The following is an 18,850-nucleotide window of genomic DNA, read 5'->3' on the forward strand; positions in this document are numbered from 1 at the left end:
GCTGCTGGAGGCACGCTGGCGCATGCACCTCACAGGAGGCAGGGATAAAATTTAAATCTTGAAAATAATTACCTTCTCTTCTCGCAGCCCCCCTCAAAACCTGCTGCTGCTCAAGCTAGTCTGGCACTGCAGTGCCCTGTCCTCCAAACTCATCAATTCTTATAAGGAGTCCAGAACAGCACTCCAGGGACCTGAATTTTGCAAGTTTACCTCCATGCCTGATGCCCTTTTCATTAACTCTTTGGCATCACGATTTTGTGCCATTATTGTTTTGTGCTAGAAAAGATTTGCTGCTGCCAAGAGACTGACAGAGAATTCTGCCTACACCCAGCAGCTTTGATTAATCCTTCCTTGCCAAGAGACAAGATTTCCAGATGCTGGTTGCTGATGGGGAAAGAGTCAGCAGAGAAATCCCATTTCTCACTTCAATGGGCTCATTTTCTCAGCTCCACGCAGCGGATCCCGGTCTGAAAGCTGTTACCCTGGCACTAGGAGGTTGACAATGGCTAGCCTTTCTGCAGTGGTTTTGAAATCTTCTTAAGGACCCTGTTAGAAATTACTATCAGCAAAACCAGCAGGAGTAAAAACAGTCCCGTGAGGTGTTATATAGAAACACCCTGCAGAAAAGCAGTTCCGACAACCCACATCTCTGCTGCTCAAAGAACGATTATGCAGCAGAAGCTCGCTGTTGACAGCTGAGGTCAAAAAAGAACCAGAGGGATTAAAACAAATATCTGTTTGTTGTAGCTCACCAGCTTCCTAACATATGCTTGGGGGTTTTTTGTTGTTTTATCCTTCTGTGATAGATAATAGTGTTCTGTAACTGTTCTCCCCTGAGCTTCGGAAAGCTCTGAACAACTCATTCTTTATATCCTGATGGTCCTCTGCTTCGCTTGAGAGATTAAAAAGGGACGTTAAAAAACACACTGGAAAAGCGAGCTTGCTCCTTTGAGGAATGGGGACTTAAAACCATGCTACCGACACCTCTTCTGACTAAGTCATGGATGTTTACCCATTTTCTTGGCAATACTAACCCTCCACCAGCTTTGCATTACCTGTTACTGCCATAGTATTTTCAGTCCTTCCAAAATAAGTGGCAGTTTTTTGTCAACACACTGCACAGCAATACTAGAATTGTTTGATAATATGTGGACCTCTCCCAAAAATAAGGCAAAAACGGGAAATAAAAACTAAATGCATATGGCTAAACTTGAAGGACAGTCTCTTCTCAGTTAGAAGTGAAGCATTCTCTGTTACTCAAACACACGACTTAACTGATGGTGAGTGTTAGTGTGATCCACATCCCGGTTTAAGCTACCAAAAGCCAAGTCCTAAATGCCTTTCTGTGAAAAGAAAGGCCTGTTCATACGGATCTAAACATCCAACAGATTGTGCTAGCCACCCACAACTTATCTCTAGTGATTTCTAGGCAAGTGAAAAACAAAGAGGGGGAATAGACCGAGTTAGTTTGGAGAAGTTACCAAGAAAACGCAGACAGACAACAGACAGAGGCTGTTGTAAATGCTCACCAGATTTGATCAACACGTTCAATGTCCCTGCAAGGAGGGGAGAAAGAGCTCAGAGGGGAACGAGCAAAAGAAGCAAATAGTGGCAATGAAGGAAGCTGGGTATTTTTATCCTGCTCGAGGCCTTACAGTATATGGGTTTCATCTCATTTTCACTCTCAGGTAAGATGTTGAGCAGACTGCACTGATCACTGAGTTTTTTGAAAATGTATACTACGGAAATACTTGGTTTTCTTGTTGGTTGCCATTCCTTACTGGTCTCCACCATAAACGACCAGAGCTTATGTGGACAGCCTGGTCAACCCAGGTTAGACAATTGAAAGCTGAAGAAACAAAGACACTAAAGGGAAATTTGCAACCAAACTTGAAACCCTGTGTCAAAATTGACTCCTCATGGTGTTGGGGGTGTCCAGTGTGCATCCATGTGCTAGGCGTTCTCCAGAGCCCAGGCCTAGGAAATTGAAATGTAGGTGCCAAATGTCAGTCAGCCTAAGGAGGCAGGGTGGCAGTGGCAGCGCTGAATGGGTACAATTCACAACAGATACCACTGCATCTGTGAAGGGAAACACCATTTTTAACTCCTATAAAACCCTTCAGATGTGTACAACTGCATGCTTAGTAATTATATTTTTCATCCGAAGCCTTAAGACATACAAATTTGCACAAACACAGTGGACATGAAAAAAAAATCAAAGCCATTCAACTTCTAGTCATTCTTCCCTGGGTTTGTTTATCTTCGCAAGACGACTAAATGGAGCAAAATACAAAATGGACACAAACCAAGACAGATGTTTATAATTCTCTACAACTTCAAAAAGCAATGAAGCATCAAAATGTGATAACTGCCATTTTTTTAAATGATGGTTCTTGTAATCGTTTTCTCATGTCCAGAAATCAGGAATACGGATTTATTTGAAATAGAACTTAGAAATCTGAGATTCTCTGTCTCTAACTGGAGTATGATCTAATCAAAAGGCCTCTGCCACCTGTTCTTCATTAAGCCCCTGCTGCCTGCATTATCTGTTGTAGCCTCTGCTGGCAATATGCTTGGCAAAGAATAATCCAGAAAACTTATTTCATATAGGTGTCCTTTTCAGATTCTCTTACAAGAGCAATTTAATGAAAAGGGAAGAATGATTAGAGAAGGAAAGGAGCAGGTTTACAACCAATAATGGGAAGAAGATGGTATTCATATAGTTGCAGATTTGAATGCAAAGATGACAAACCAGTATTTTGTATTATTTACACCCTCTTAAAAAGCTAAACAGCCAGCTGCCTCCAAATGCAGTTTGAGAAAAAAAGGCAGGATCTGTTTAGGCTGGGGTGGAGCAGATACCAAATCTGGCTTTTTAAATATGTACTCTGCATGAACTGGAACTGAACAGAACTGTTCTGTTCTTCCAAAGCTCTCTGTTCCTTCAGGAGCGTGCACAGTCCTACTCTAAAACAGTCTGACATCCATCCTTGAGAAAGGAACTATGTGTCAAAAGAAAACCCTCTCCTGGTTTAACAGAGAGGGAGCAATTCAAGCCGTGACCATGCCTCCCTCCCTCCTCTCCTCTGTCAATGCACAGGTTACCTGCAGTGGTGCTTCCTACTGGCGAGCCAGAACGTACTGTCACAGCCATAGCAGTGTGCAGCGAGGTGGTCTGGAAGCCATCGTGTCACCTGGGAGAAATAAAAGCCAAATTTATCAAGGAGAAGGCAATTAATTAAAGACAAACCCATCTCATTTGCGCTCACAAATTCAAAGCAAAGCACCACGATGGAAGTGCTTGTTCTATTTTAAGAGCACAAATTCAGTGTTTGCAACAACTGAAGACAGACTACAGAAACCTTCCCTTTGAGAACAGATACCCTAAATTCCCGTCAGACAAACAGAAATTAAGTCATAAAGTCCAATTCCCAGGTTTTTTTCTGTGCTTTAGAAGAATCCAGGCCAAGAATATTCACCAAGCATGTGTATACCTAAGGCTCCCTTAACTAACCGTCCCTTCCACCGTTTCTCAAAGAGTTCATACACAGAAGCAGAGGGCTCATAGGCACAGGTACTGATATTTAAAGTACGAGAGACAAGTGGAATGCAAGGAAGATAGTTCACAAGAAGTGGCACATGACCAAAGGCTGTAGGATAATTTGAATTATGAATATCCCATCCTACCGGAAGAATGAGTGATTTACAGGGATTTAGTCTGTACCTCTGTGTCCTGTTTATCCACCTGTTCCCAGCTGGCTTCAGAGAAAATCTCTGTGCTGCAGCGAGACAAGCAGTTCTGATCCAGATTGCTTTCCGAGTCGGGTATAGAAGTCTGTTGGCAAACAAACACAGCTGAACAGAACCTTCCCATATTCCTACTTCCATACAAATAAAAACCGGTCAATCGTGGGGAGGAGTGAAAAGGGTACCTCCTGCTAAGAAAGAGCAGGCTATGTCTGCACTGGAAGGGCGAATGTCATAACCAGTCACCTACCTACAGCGCACATGTGGCAGCGAAGGCAAGAGTACCTTTTGAACGGGACTATAAATGCCACACGTTGAAGTGGTTTGTGCAGTGGTGAACTGCAAAAAAAAAAAAACACCAAGCAAAAAAAGCCCAAGACGTCAGTTTTTGAACCTCTGATGACAGGATGATGTGAGGTAGAATAGATTTAAAATCTGTTTTCTGCTGTGTTAGCACAAAGTTCTGGCAACACTTTGGGTGATTAACCAAAAAAGCTGCTATCTGTGGCTCCAATTTCATGGTTTCCTTTCCAAGGTTGTTTCACTTTCAAAACTAATACTAGTAATACAAATATCCTTTTGTCGGCAAAAATTCTGGAAAATACAAGCCAAATCACACATGGGAAACTCAGAATTAGAGCCATATATATTCTATATACAGGTTTTTGGGGAATAATGCTTCCTTAATATAGTCTAGCCAGGTAGAGTTGTATTTTAACTGACTGAAAACTCAGCCAGCCCTTATAATACATTAAAAATAGAAAGAAATATTGAGTTAATGTCTTTGTGTGCCTGAGGAATGGGCACCTCTGGAGCTCCAGAAGAAAACCTGTTACTCCCAAGCTGAGGCACAAATAGAAGGTAGAGATCAGATTCTTAAAAATGGTGAATTTTCTAGAGGTCAGCACGCTCTCACATCCAGCCCTACGCTGCAGTTTGTGAAGGCCCTTAAAAAATGGGAGTACAAGAAATTAAGCCAAAGCACCAATTTTCTCCAAGGAATCCAAGTTTTTGCCAGTGACAGAAGACACACCCAATTGAAAAGACACTGAGCTGAAATGGATGTCAAAAGGAGCATTTAGTGCTCTTATCTCCAATGTGAGTAGCCAAGAAGGCTCCAAGTATTTTTCACAACAAATGTACCTGGGACTATCCAGCACCTCTGCCACTTCTAAACAATATTAAATTAAATAAACAAAAGTTGGAAACCTCTTGTAAATGGTTGTGGTTTTTTTTTTTTCCCCCAATTTTGCAGGCATATAAAGCATACTACAACGTGCACATAGGAAAAGGAAATTTTTGATGGGTGCTATGCCAACCTCAGGAACTGCAGGCCAATGCTCTGCCCGGTGTTCAAACCCACAGGAAGACACAAACTCTGTTTCAGGGATTCTGCGTCTCCTGACCTTCCCCTTCATGCCCCTTTCCTCCTCCCCTGCCTACCTGCTTCCCCAAGTAGCTCTCCCCTCTTCATTTCTTTGATTTAACCAGTAACACTGAGCCTTTGAAAAACCAAGTTTTGCAGCAATCTGCAGAACTGCTCTGTGCTCGAAGGCCTCTACAGTGAACAGGACTCCTGCTTGTTCTCTGAATCAGTGTCACATTCAAGCAACAGTATAAGGCCAGTGACTGTATTTCTTTTGACTTTTTATTATTATTTATTAGTCAAAAGAGGGGAAATAAGGTAAAAAAAAAGATAGGGGAGAAGCAACTTGAAAATCCACCCAAGACAGAGAGACATAGAGACAACTTGCCAGCTATTGAGATCTTGAACTTGGAATTACACCTATTTAATTTCCGATTTTAAAATTTCTTTTGCACCCACAACTACATAGATCATTTAATTGCTACAGAAATTAGGGTACTGCATTTGAATCACGCCTCAAACTTAAGTCCCTACTTTTATGACTTTAAACACTTCCAAGTAAAAGCACAAAGTTTAAAAGCTCCCTTAAAATTCTTAATTTGTTGAGAAAAAACCCTCATTGACATAAGGCTGTCACAAAAGTTCTTAATTTATTCCAGCTAATGAGCCTGGAGCAGGCCAGCCATCTGAAAAAGGCATTGAACTTCATGGTTTTGAGCTAACAGAGCAGCCACTGCTGCATTTTTCGTACCCCAAGCATGCAAAGCACCAGGAGATCAGTCCTACGCTCCTGTCCCAATAAATGACACATTCACATAGAAAAATATCTTTGCCCGTATATGAAAACAACAGTAAAACAAATGCTTTTTGTTTTTTAAATAAGGCCAACGAGGGTGTTTAAGTATGTCCAGGTATGTGCGCGTACACTGTGAAACACCCGTCTTGAAATAAACCTTTGCTACATTTATGGTCAAACTGAAATCCAGTGAAAATATTAGTCATCATTAATTGCCATTTGCCATGTACTCAGTCAGTTGTTTGCCCTCTTCAGAATGACCTTGAGAGTTTTATAAAAGCCTGTATGGCCAAAAAATAACTACCTGACCAATGAACCAAGAGCTGACAATATGGTGAGATCCAGACCATGACTAACCAGCCCACTGTCTCCAGCAGTGGCCCAATTACCATTTCACTTACCACTTCGTCTCCGTAATCACCATTGAGACGTAAGGAGCTATTCAGGAACTGGCTCTCCAACCGGCTCTTCAACTCTTGCACTTGCTTCTTCAAGGTCTCCACTTCTTGCTGATGGCCAGTTTCTATCTGGCGCAGGCGCTGCTGGATAACATCGGTGTAGACAGGCATCCCGTCATCGTCCAGGTGACTTCTGGTAGGTTGGTCTGGGCTGCTGGCTGCCTGCTGCTTACCAAGATGACTGAACATCCATTTTTGGTGCAAGTTCCTCAAGTGAAACTGTGCAGAACTACAGCTAGCTGCGGAGACCTGCCGACTCAGAGAGGCTTTGATCCGACCGTCCTCTCCATTCACACAGTGTCCGTTTGTCACATGGTATTTCTGGGCGATACTAAACCCCGCAGGCTTCTCTGTCATCTTGTTCTCAGGCTCCAGCTCTCCATTACACACAATCTCATCTTTACATTCAGCTAAAGGCAAGGCACAAGGGGAAGGCATCGGGATATGTGTGTTGCTGCTACCAGAAGTCCTATGTACTTTTGTTCCCAGTTTCTGAAGTTCTAACATGCTCTCCCCCTCTGGCCTATTTTCAATAATTCGAGAAAGTTCGTCAGCACTGTTGTCAATCAGGTGAGGTCTATGGCAAGGACCCTTAGGAATGAGCTCTTGCTTTGCTTCATTCTCTGTTAAGGTTTCCGTAGAACTTTCAACATTGGATGTTCTTGCCTCGTGTGGGACTGTAAGAGGTAACGGAAGGCTGGCCTGTGCTGTATTGTACAGGCTCTCTGCTTCTCCCTCGAGTTTGCTAACACCTTCTTCCTCCATATTCTTTTGAGTGTCTCTATTTACAAAGCCCTCCAAAGGAACAGTCTGTAGTCCTTTCACCTGAGGTAACTTCTGGATAGCATTACTGAGATCAGCATGCTCATCCTGTTGTCCTTTAAGCTCAGAAGCACCTTGTGAAACTGGATGTGGATTGCATGCTGGATTGTTCAATACAATACCTTTATCTACCTCAGCCTTTTCACAGAGGTCACTGACATACCCATGTAGATTTTCAGTTCTCTTCTCCTTGTCCAGGGCAATCTCATCTCCTTTACCTACTGTCTCTAGGCTACCCCTTAAGTGCTCCTCCAGACCAACGTCATCTTTAGTGGCCTCTTGCAAAATGTTCTCCATCTGTCCCTCTGCCACACCAGCTGCAACAGAGAGTTCTGCTCCAACTGGAGCCCTGCCTTGTTTACTCAGGCTATCTCCATCAAACGGATCATCCCCAGGGTTACCGAGGCTGCTCAGCTCCAGAGACCGACGGTGCTCTTGCCACTTTTCATTGAGGCTGGGGTCGCTACTACGTCGATTGGTTGTAGGCACGCTGCTATCACAGGCTGTCGTCAGATTGTCAAATGATCTCGTCTTTGGTAACCTATAAAGGTACAAAGAATCAGAATCCAAAGGCAGGGGATTTTTTTTTTTTAAATGCTTAGCTACTATGGTTTAACAACTCCCCCCCACAATTAGGACAGTAACAATCTGCTAACTAATGGACTTCTGTGGAGTATTATCTAGGAGCACATTTTGACCATCTGTAGTGCAGAGCTGCTTCAGTACTTTCTTTGTTTGCCATCGGGAAAACATGTTCAATCAGACTTCAAACATTCCCAGAATAATCCCTTTACCACAAAGCACAAATGCTTACAGTCTGATCACACCTCCTAATTAACATGTGCTCAGAATCATTGTACAGAAAAGCAAAGAAATAGTTATGCAACACAGAAAAAGAACTCAAATTCAAGACAACCAAATGAAAGCTTATATCCCACAAGGATATAACGAATCCTACAAGGCAATGCAATACCCGGAGCTTAATTTTATTTGCTGATCTTCTCTCTCTTATGCTATAACGTCTGAAACATAACAGCTTTCAAAACTGAAACAATGACAGGCTGCGTTTGGGTAGGTCAGTCAAACAGTCCCACAAATAAGCCCGTGAAAAAGACTTCCCTCCCACCACAAGTATTCTCCTCTTTATATGCCACAATATTCTCCGTTGATCTTACTTTACAGGATGGGATTTCTGGGCTCTAGGCTCACCTGCCCAGAGGCTGATCTTCAGGGCTAGAGCCTGGAACAGGGTACGGGGCACAGGTGTCATCCGCGGGTGTAGAGGGGGAAGAGCACGGCAGGTAAACAGCACTCCAGAGCATTAAATTACGCACATGGCACACTGGATACAGCACCTGAGAGGGGAGAACACGCAGTGTTCAGAAATGGTAAACGGCTCGCTCCCAGAATGCAGAGAAGTGTTCAGATCTGACTGTGGTAGTTTACTATTCAGGTTTGCAGCTGGGAGGCTTTGCTAGATCTCTAGATAACTCTGAAGGCCAGTGAGCAGCTATGGCATTTTTAATCAGCTACACTTGGATATATAATTATCTTTTCTTTCAGAGACAGAGGCTGAGGCATAACAATGCCAGCTTTCAGTTCTCATGAATGAATTCTGTGTGAATTCTGTGTGAATCTACACTTTAATAATGCTTCTGAGCAATTTAAACTGCTGAAGAATTCAGTGGCCCATTGTTAGCGCAGAGATGTGCTTGTACTTCGTATTATACCATGCCATATGAGAGCTGAACTAATAACCTCCTTCTACAGGCTCCAATTCATCAAAGCTAACCCTGTCTTTAATGGAACCACTCATATGTTAAAAATTAAGTACATGCAGAAATACTTTGCTGAAGAGACAGCTTGCTCTTAAAAGGGATTCCTTGACGGTTGTATATGCTTTCTGTTTCAGTTTAAAAACACCTTGGGTCACTCTTAACAATTCCACTCTTTTCCCAGGCAACTTCCTTGTGGAAAAGCAGGCAATGGCAGAGAAACAGTCAGGTTTCCCTGCCACTGAGCGGAGGGAGGGCTGTGGGGTGGCTTGGTGTGGTGGATGCTGCTCTTAAACGACTATGGTTTATAACAGATGTGGCTACATCAGAGAGGCACCTTTTAAAGACTGAAGTAAAACCACGGAAAGATGAATACAAGACAGGAAATTACCAAAACTCCCACATACAGACAAATTATCCTAATTAGCTTAGTACAGTAGAGTGTAGTATTTACTGAGAACAGAGGCCAAGTCACTGAGACTGCATCTATACTGCAGGACATCGCATGTAAGGGCAGCCCAAGGACAGAACGGCTACCAGTCCACACAGCCCGCTTTAAGAGCGCTCTCTAAGCTCCTCCTGGGCAAGCCTGCTGGTATTTTCAGGGCAAACTCAGATGCATCCATAGCTTTAAAAGTCCTCACAAGCCGTATTTGTCTGCAATGTCTCATGCTTTCAGCTATCACATCCACTCTTACGATGACAATGTCAGGTTGGAAAGTCTTGAAGGGCTCTCTCTGATGTTGCCTGTCGCAATGACAAATGGGATCTGCACAGAGTCTGAGCGCAGGCTGCACGTCCGGTGTCCAGGGGAGACAGCCAGCCATAGAGGGCTGATGTGAATATAGAATTAATCTTTTTATAACAAATGTAGGGCATAAACTCTCTCCTACTAAGCCAGGTTTTAATTTTACTCTAAGGAACAATTAAAAGCCACATCTATGATATGCAAAAACATTGTGTAGTCCTTACAATTAGGTTTATGGTATCTGACACTTTTGTAAACAAAAAGGGTTTAAATATTTATAAGTCTTTCCTGTCCTAATCATGATGACGTTTGATGACTGACTGTTCACACGCCCACCACACTGCATCCCTCAATGCCTTACATGACTTTTCATCAAATACACAAAAAGGTAACTGTGAGCCTCTTCCCAGAAGCTTCAGTGAGCTATTACTATGGAAGACCCAACTGAAAACATGAAAGTATTAAGAAAAACAAAGATATACTAAATAATCTGAATTACTTTTTCTGTTTAGATTTAAGATGAATATAGACACAGTGTCTAGGTTTGTATGCAATTTTATGACACTCGTCTGACTTAGCTTAGTTCTCTAAAGGTCTATTTGTCAAACACTGAAATGTTTTCTGTTACAAAAGATAAAGCAAAATATTTAGTTACAGAAAATGCATTTCCAGCATAGAGAAATTTCTGAGGTTGCATTTGACATTCTTCAAATACCAGCAAACTTAATGCAAGACTTGAAATGTCAGACTGAACAGAGTGTTCAAAGGTAAACATCGACGCGGAGAGCTGAGCCCACTTTTCTGGAAATGCCTCTCTCTACACTGTATTCATGTGACAGCTAAGCCATTACGATGTCCCACTGCTACAAGCTTGGGTATTTTCTTAAGGTACACACTTCTGAGAACATTGTACCTGGGAGCCCCTAAAGGGACTCTCCCCGCGCGGTGGGGAATGAAGGATACATACAGATTCTGATTGGGAGGAGTAGAGCAGGTTTCTGAAGGCTTTGTTTGCTGCCCGCAGCAAAGACCAGACAGAACAGGTCCGTTCCTGAGTGTGTTTTTCTCCTCTCTCTTTCGCATTGTTGCACAGGAATGTACCAAAGAGGCAAGAGTAGGTGTGCTGCACCAATTTGACCTGCACAGATCAATAGAAATATTGTCATATGGCAGAAGATATCAGCTTAATGTGAGAATGAACATTCAGGCTTAAGAAGCAACAAATCTTCCCTTCACAGGGCAATACACCCCCCTCCTAAAGACTGATATACAAACACACCTAGCATTTTTTGCATACCTCCTTATAAACGAATTGCAAAACTCAAGCATAGCAGAATCTTTTACAAACATAACTACAAAAATTCAGGAAAAAATGTAAAATAGAAAGACAAAATATTTGTTCATAATCAAGTATAAGTCTTGCTGATTCAAACTCATAGCTCTGTAGGACAGGCAAAGAAGGGAATCATGATACCTGTTACAAAACATTAATGCAGCACAGAAAGGCAAAAAATGGTGGGGAAAAGCGTTAATTTCTGTACTCTGGTATAAATGCACACAGCGCACACATCCTGATCATTATTCACCTCCATGCTGTGGTCCCTATCTGATAAAATAGCTTAATATGAATTTAACTTTAAGCCTATAAATGACTTCCATGGGATTATTCAGACGTTTAAACGAAGACAAGTACTTCAATACTCTAATAAATTAAGGGGTTTACTCTAAAAAGGCCAGAATACTAAGGGTATGTTCACACACAGCTCCTGTAGATTAGCAGTGTGCTGTGACGCCAGTTATAACCTTATGTATCTCATTTCACAACTGAGCTAAGCTAGGACTGTACATATACTCGGTTACACGGCTGAGCTGGCAAGTAGTAATTCAAGTCAACCACAATCACAAGAATGTGCTTTAAATCTCTTAGTGGATCAGACACTTCATAAAAACTTGTATTCTTCAGATTACTAGTCCCGCAGTCAGTGACTGCCACTTTCCCAGAGACCTGCTTTCTGGCCTTAAGAATTTATTTTGACCATCCTACGCAAATTTCTAATAGAAAAGCTGTCCACTTCAAAATGAAATAAACACAGCTCATACACCCTACACGTTTTCAGCAGAAAAACTTAATGGAAAGGTAAGGGGGAGGTTGTTTTTAGAGGAGGAGCCTTCAGCTCAAAAGATCAGAGTGGGGGCAGTTTTATTGCCAGCAACTATGACCTTTTTCATGCTGTTTGGATGTATTATACCAGAGTTATTTCAGCACCTCTTAGGTGAGACTATTAAATTCGTATCATTTATTTCTTTCTTTGAAGTTTAAAAGAAGTCCTTACGGGTCCTGCTTCAGTTTTAAGAGTGAACAGACCTCAGGTCCCATGAAGTATACAAGTACTTTTGTCTACTGTATCTGGGCAGTTTTCCCATTGCCTTTATCAGGCTGCAGCATATCACAGATAGATGGGAAAATCAGAAACCCCTCGGGGCTCTATAGTATGTTAGTACTGGGTACTGGTTTAGAAGCAGTCTATAAAACAGCAATCTCTCAAGCCACAACTCACAAGGAATGCTTCGTTAAACTCGAAAGAGCAAGGGAACTGCCTCTGGAGCTGATGGACGCAGTCCAGCCACTGTAAAAACACTGGGCAGCGCTCATTTAGGTCATCCGAATTCTCACCATGGCCACAGCGATCTGCAAACTTGTGGCCAAAATCCAGCCACTCCGTCTCCACTAGAACCTGGAAACCCTGCAGAAATGAAAGTACAAATGAAAAGTTCCTATTTTTCTTTGGTTCAATTTTCTAAGACAGTCTGAGACTCATGGGAATCACCTTGTTACTGCGTTCTCACTCACTCCCATTTCCCTTCAGCATTGGCCTCATTACTTATCTTTACTGCTTTACCTAATGCCTCTGTGTTCTGAAATGCTGCACAACATTAAATTGTGAAATTAGGACAGATATTAATTCCCAAGTCTACATAAACAGGAAAGGGAATAAGACAGGTTAAGTCCTCAGTGACTGGCATGGAAGATCCTGATATGAAACCTATCTTGGCCAGGCAGGGGCGAGTAGGAAATTCACCTTGATCAAAACCCTCTGGATCACGGTAACCAACATTTGGACAGGAGAGGAAATTTTAAAGCTCTCCCTTAAAGAGGATGGGCAGATCTGTCTGTGTGTATACCAAATGTAGCACAGTCACAAGGTTGATTAAAGGTCGAGTTGCATGATTTCTTATGCAAATGAAAAGGGCAAAGAACATTTCAAAACAGTGCCTCGCTGAGCACCTGAATGCGACACCTCATCTTACAGGACCTAAAACCCATCACAGGTTAGAAAGATTTTGATTCTTAGTGGAAAGAAAAATTGTAGAGCATACTTAAGCCAATGGCTGTAATTAGAGCAAAAATAATAGCTCATAGCTGAAAAGCTTGAAATGTGACAATGCTGAAGACATTTTCCTAAACATTTCTGATCCTTGTATAGACAGCTACAGTTTATGATTTCCTCTGATGCGGTGGTGACAAGAAGAAAGGCAAAGGGCGTGTACAGAAGAACTCGGCACTTTGAAGAGGAATGACAGCACTCTTAGGAAGGACCAGGAGGAGGTTCTGTGCCAAGGACAGAGCAGTATGTTTTGACCTGATGGATGCCGACTTCTACAACTCATGTGAAAAGGGATCTGAGAAGTTTTCACAATTTCATCCAAAAGGCATTGCTACAGTTTAAACTTCTGGTCCTCATATGTCCGAGGCTTTAAGCAGCAGTTTTTAGCACAGCGTTCAGACATATGCTTCTGTTCTAGACAACAAAGGCATCTTGCATGTGGGCTGGCAGATGGAATCCAGCCATTACATATCACACAATGCTGAAAAGTGATGGGGGAAAAAAAATTCAGGCTGAAAAACCAAGAGAAATATAACTAAGTGACAGAGGACAATGAAACTGTGAAACTGGAAAAACATGCAGTAGAGAAATCTAGAAAAGAGAAAGGCTTTGTATCAATATTCACTGAGAAACTGCAATGGTATAAGGTAAACTGCAATATGCAGCACTCTGTACTACATATTCCTAAGCTAAATATGGGGAAGCAAAGACCATGACTGGGCAGTTACAGCAAAGGGGAAAAATATAATCTGCTCTTGAATTACAGACTATATTTACAGTTATATGTAAGTGTATCTGCAGACTACTGTTGGTAAACTGCTAGCTTTAGTGCTTTTCCTAGTGGAAAAAATGGAAATCATTTATACACAGACTTCCTCAAAAAGGATCCAAACTCAGTAACCACCTCATGCACTAACAGATGTTTACAAACCTCTGTGGTCCTGTAATACGGATCGAGCAGCAGTTTGGCCAGCGCCACTATCTGGGGGGTTCGGTCCCAGCCGTCTGAGCAGTGCACCAAGACTGGTCGCTGGTCTCGGTCCACGGCATGAACTACGAGTAGTGCAGATTTCAGAAGCACAGATAAGTGCTGCAGCCATTTGGTACTCTCCAGAGCTGATAACCAACTAGAGGAAAACAAGGGAAGACAGTTTTTGCTCTTTTAAAATACTTTCAGGTTTGGATCTTTGAATTTATCAAGTCAAAGCTCCTATTTTAATAAGCTGTAAATGTCAGTCTGGAATATTTTTCATTTACGTCTCATTAACACTTTCCCAGATTTGTAAGAAACAAAGCCATGCAGGACACTCGAGGAACAGCCGGTCTCTGGTATGTGCTTTGCTGCATAAGACTTGCAAGAAGCTTAAATAACATTTCCTCAGACAAGAACATAACACGCCACCAGCAATGGACAATGTAAGCGCTACTGGGTAATCATTACTTTCAGCAGCCTCTGCTGTCTCCCTTCCTCCGAACTGAGGATTCAGATCACCCAGCAGTGCCAGCATCCCTGGCATACCTTGGGACTCTGCCGCATGACAACTCTGCTTCAATGAAAGGGTGGAACCTGAGGTGCCTTTGAAACCTCCTGTATCTCAACTATTCCCAGGCATTACAAGGTGTGCTGTAGGTATCTTAAGAATCTCTACCCTATGAAGATCTACATATCCAGTTTAGTAAGGGTGGCCATTCTGGATCTACTCTGAACCCATGAAAGACTCTTAGCAGCAAATTCAAAACAGGGAGGTGGTAGGGGAAACAGGACTGGTGCAACTACAGTGTCCTAGTGAAGACCGAAGCTCAGGAGCTCCTGAGATGATGGGCCATTAGAGGCTAGTTATCCCACAGCATTGGAGGGCTATGAAGCATGTCTCCTGCAATGATACTATAAACGCATGAAGTACATGGAACACCACTAGAATTTTCCAAAGGAGAGCCAAGCTCCAAGCCAAGTGAAGGTTGAAGAACCAGGAATAGCAGGTAAGCCCAAGTGCTAGCACTTAGAAGCCCGCCTGAAAGTAGTAACATTCTAGTGTCAATACTGAAGGCTACATTATAATCCCAGATCTCATTTTCTAGGTTCACTTCAAAGATAATAAACCAATGACATCCTTTAGCTCAAATTCCATGGAAATGAAAAAATACAGCTTAGCACTATTACACAGGAAAGTCACCAAGGAAAAAAACACTGAATTTCAGTTTACTAATCAGCAGCAAAAGAACACAGTTGCAGAAACATGTAAACAAAGGCAAAACACACCAAACATCCACTTACTTTCCTGGATCTGGCATTTGTGTGCAGAGCAAACGCAGCGACTGAAAGCTCTTCCGGATAGAATGAATGTTTGCCATCCCCATGAACACTACTTCACAGTTTGGATAATATTCTGTAGGGAAATATCAAGAAAGAGGGAAGAAGTTAAAAACTACAGTAAGGTTAATTTCTAAAAGAAGCTTTTTCATAAAAAGAAACCAGTATTGCTGTGGGCAGATGAAATATTCTGTTTACGAATATTCTGTAAGGAGAAACTAGTACTTGGAGTTCAGTAGGTATTCCAGACATTACAACACAGCATAGCAAAACAGGAAAGAGTTTGAAAATAAATACACAAACACTTTGCTATGTTTCACTTCACATTACAAAAAGCAGAGTACAAACCTATGGGAAAAGTGATATTGCCATGCTCAAGGTTACAGAATGTTTTTAAAAAAACTGAGAAACATCCTAAGCATAAACAATATTTAACTGATAATTTATGGATGTTCCTAAATTTGATAAACTAATGTGTATTTTTATACAAGTTATAGATTCCTTTTCCTAAGCACTCAAAAAGACTGAAAGGTTACTTCATTTACTGCTTTATTCTGAGTTTTTCTATTATGAGGAATAAGCATCACACGTGAGAAATACTCAAAGCTCAGAAAACAGAAGATAGATGGAATTACTGAGCCTGCCTTCAGATGTTGCTGTGGGAGGTACTCATGCAACTCTGCTCTACTGGGGAGGCAGTATCTGCACAGACAGGGTCCACTAGTCAGAGGGAGCACCTAAGAAGATAGTCTTTCCTGGATTTAGCTTTCCTCTGTCCTGATGCTTCTATCTGCACAAAAATGATGACATGATAGCTAAAATGACTTTTTCTACAACAGAAAAAAAAATCAGGATGCAGAATATGGGATATTGAGTGCTTGCACAGAAAAATGGAGTAGTCTCTTAAAAGAGCATGTTTTATATCATTTGATTTCTTAACTGTTAACAGCCCAACAAATTCTGACCCAAACCAGAACATCCTGTTAGTGATGGACTACGTAACTCCAGTCAGAAGCGACTGACAGTATCAATTTATATATTTTTTTTGTCTTTTTCCTGAATTATGTTATAAACAAAGCATAACATAACTGAAATTTTTATACAGAGAGAGCGAAGCAAACTTGGCAATGCCTGGAGAAAACTTATCAGCAAAAAGGAAGCACTTAATGGAGGTCAAATTTATTAAAGGCGACAAGCTGTTTGGGAATTTTCTACACAGAATTCAAGAACCAATAGGAAGAAAATTAAACTTCTTGTATTCTGTTTTGAAATTTTATTCTCTGATGATGAGTTATTTAGTAGTTTTGAGGTGTTAAATGGAAAATTCATCTTTTCTTACTGGTGGCTACATATCAAAGTGCAGCTATTGCAGCAAAGACCAAAACAAGAATATATGGTTAAAATAGCTTTTGTTATCTTACCTATAGTTTTTCTATCTGGTATTTTTTTCTAGACTCTCCACCCATGGAATTTTAACAGGTTGCATTCATATCCAATAGTGACCATAAAATAATATCTTGCATATAATATCAACAATTTACAAGTGCCAAAGGACGCAGAAATTGGTAATTGCAAATGTATTACAAATGCAAGATGAATCAGGATTTCAGCTGCTTTGGGTTATGATATAAATGCTGAAAAATGTTTCCGCTTTAGAAAAATTGCAGAAAAGTTGTCTTCTGCACAACCATTCTAGACTATTATTATCCTCTACAGTTAGTGGATTTTTAAAAGTTTGTTCAGGTTTTTTTTAGACATTAGCACACTGGACACCTTTGTCTCGCTCTGGTTTATATATTTGACTTAGCAGGGGAAAGCTAATCAGCATATTCCACACAGTTCAGCATTTACTGAACAAACTGTTACCAGCTGGTTTTATGCTCTGAGAAACAGACTTAATTAACAGCTAAACCTGTCCTTTTGAAGGGCTGTGTGATAGCTGCAACGATCCAGAACCTTCACACAGATGAACAGTACTTGCATCCACACAGTCTGTTAAATAGGCAGTACTGAAGTATATCAGTGTAATTATATTTGAGCAAATCCTTTTGATTAACTTAACAGAAAACTGAGAAGGAACACTGCTTACCTGGGCACTCACAGCCTCCACCTTTGGCTCTGTTGGCCACAGCTGCTGCATAAGATCGTGCGTCTAATATCAAAAGCTTCTGAGGCTGTATTGCCAAACTCTCTGCTCCTGAAGCGTTAGAGATTGAGGAATCTGGGGAAAGAGGATATGCAACTGATGAGCAACTAAAAGGATACTTCTGACATTGTTTACAACAATGATTCGCTCAAGTCGCACAACGCATACGCACTGCACATACAGAAATTGGAGAATGCCTGATTAAATACAAAGGATTGAATTCGTTACAGTACATATAAGACATTAAGCTTTTATATAACACTCTGCCCTTTACAGAAAAGGAACAGTGACAAACTTACCAAATTCCACATCAGAGAGGTCCCCTCCATTGGAGAAATCTCGGGAACAATTTCCATTCATTAATTTGTTACTGTTGGACCTCGAATCTGAGGCACAGGCTTTGGCTACAGACTGGACAAGGTGTTCATCATCTGCATTCCTCCAGCCCCACCAACTGACCTCGGGCTGTCCACAGCGGGAGATGACTGCTCCATTGCTCTGGTGCCTGGTGAAAAAGAAAAGAATAAAAAGAACAGTGGTGAATAACTTGAAGAATCAGGGTGAAAAACACAGAGGGCATGAAAAATTAATGGTGCACTCCAGTAGTTTAATTCCTGTCAGGGACCTCTCTATCAGCAGTTATCCTCAACCTGCGATTCAGTGGCAACGTATTCCACGTGCTTCCCTTCAAAATGCGGACTGTGACCACACAGTCACTGAAAGGCAAAAGTCAAAGCCGAGGTCAGTAAGAGAAAACAAAGCATTTTCTTGCTCAATATTGTTGCCTGTCGGCCAGTGAAAGCCGGGGAACGTTTTGGAACAGCAGATGAGGCATTAAAGAGGTATTCAACACCTGCTGGACAGTCAGGTCTACTGCTGTAATATCAGAGTAAATAGGAAAGTTCAATTTAACTCATGCTAATTTTAAAGCTAGAAGACAGGAGTAAAACCACAGATTCACTTTCTGATGAGATTTTTTAAATCAAAACATACTACTAATTAAATCTAAACAATGTTACAATTTTGGTAGGAAATATTGGCAGAATTAGGCACGTCTTCTGTCGGATGATGTCTAATGGTAACCCAAAACCTGACTCTTGTACATCGATGGTAACCACTGCTAGGCATCACCCATGAATCACAGGAGGCAGTCCTTGAACACTGCAGAACCATTATCGAGAAGCCGCTGTATTTAGGTATTGTTTCACTAGCTAAAAGGAAGAGAGCCTTTCGCATCTCAGGATGCTAAACATCTGCAGTTTTACTCATTCTGAAGTTTGGTACTAGTGCTTGTT

General features: G+C 41.5%; 1 protein-coding gene across 10 annotated transcripts in view; it reads right to left on the minus strand.

Annotated features, from left to right (window-relative positions):
* MTMR3 (myotubularin related protein 3) overlaps nt 1–18,850 on the minus strand; it is an 87,307-nt gene that overhangs the window by 6,668 nt on the left and 61,789 nt on the right. For 9 of the 10 annotated variants that reach the window (XM_075167172.1, XM_075167174.1, XM_075167171.1 and 6 more), the window contains 10 exons: nt 17,855–18,060; nt 17,499–17,630; nt 15,374–15,485; nt 14,030–14,225; nt 12,271–12,456; nt 10,680–10,850; nt 8,399–8,544; nt 6,311–7,730; nt 3,725–3,835; nt 3,106–3,194 (listed from right to left, as the gene is read on the minus strand). In XM_075167172.1, coding sequence (XP_075023273.1) covers nt 3,106–3,194; nt 3,725–3,835; nt 6,311–7,730; nt 8,399–8,544; nt 10,680–10,850; nt 12,271–12,456; nt 14,030–14,225; nt 15,374–15,485; nt 17,499–17,630; nt 17,855–18,060 — 2,769 coding nt within the window. The remainder of the gene's footprint in view (nt 1–3,105; nt 3,195–3,724; nt 3,836–6,310; nt 7,731–8,398; nt 8,545–10,679; nt 10,851–12,270; nt 12,457–14,029; nt 14,226–15,373; nt 15,486–17,498; nt 17,631–17,854; nt 18,061–18,850) is intronic. The other variant, XM_075167177.1, reaches the window with a different exon arrangement.

Source organism: Calonectris borealis, chromosome 18 (assembly GCF_964195595.1).
Source record: "Calonectris borealis chromosome 18, bCalBor7.hap1.2, whole genome shotgun sequence".
Classification (NCBI taxonomy): domain Eukaryota; kingdom Metazoa; phylum Chordata; class Aves; order Procellariiformes; family Procellariidae; genus Calonectris; species Calonectris borealis.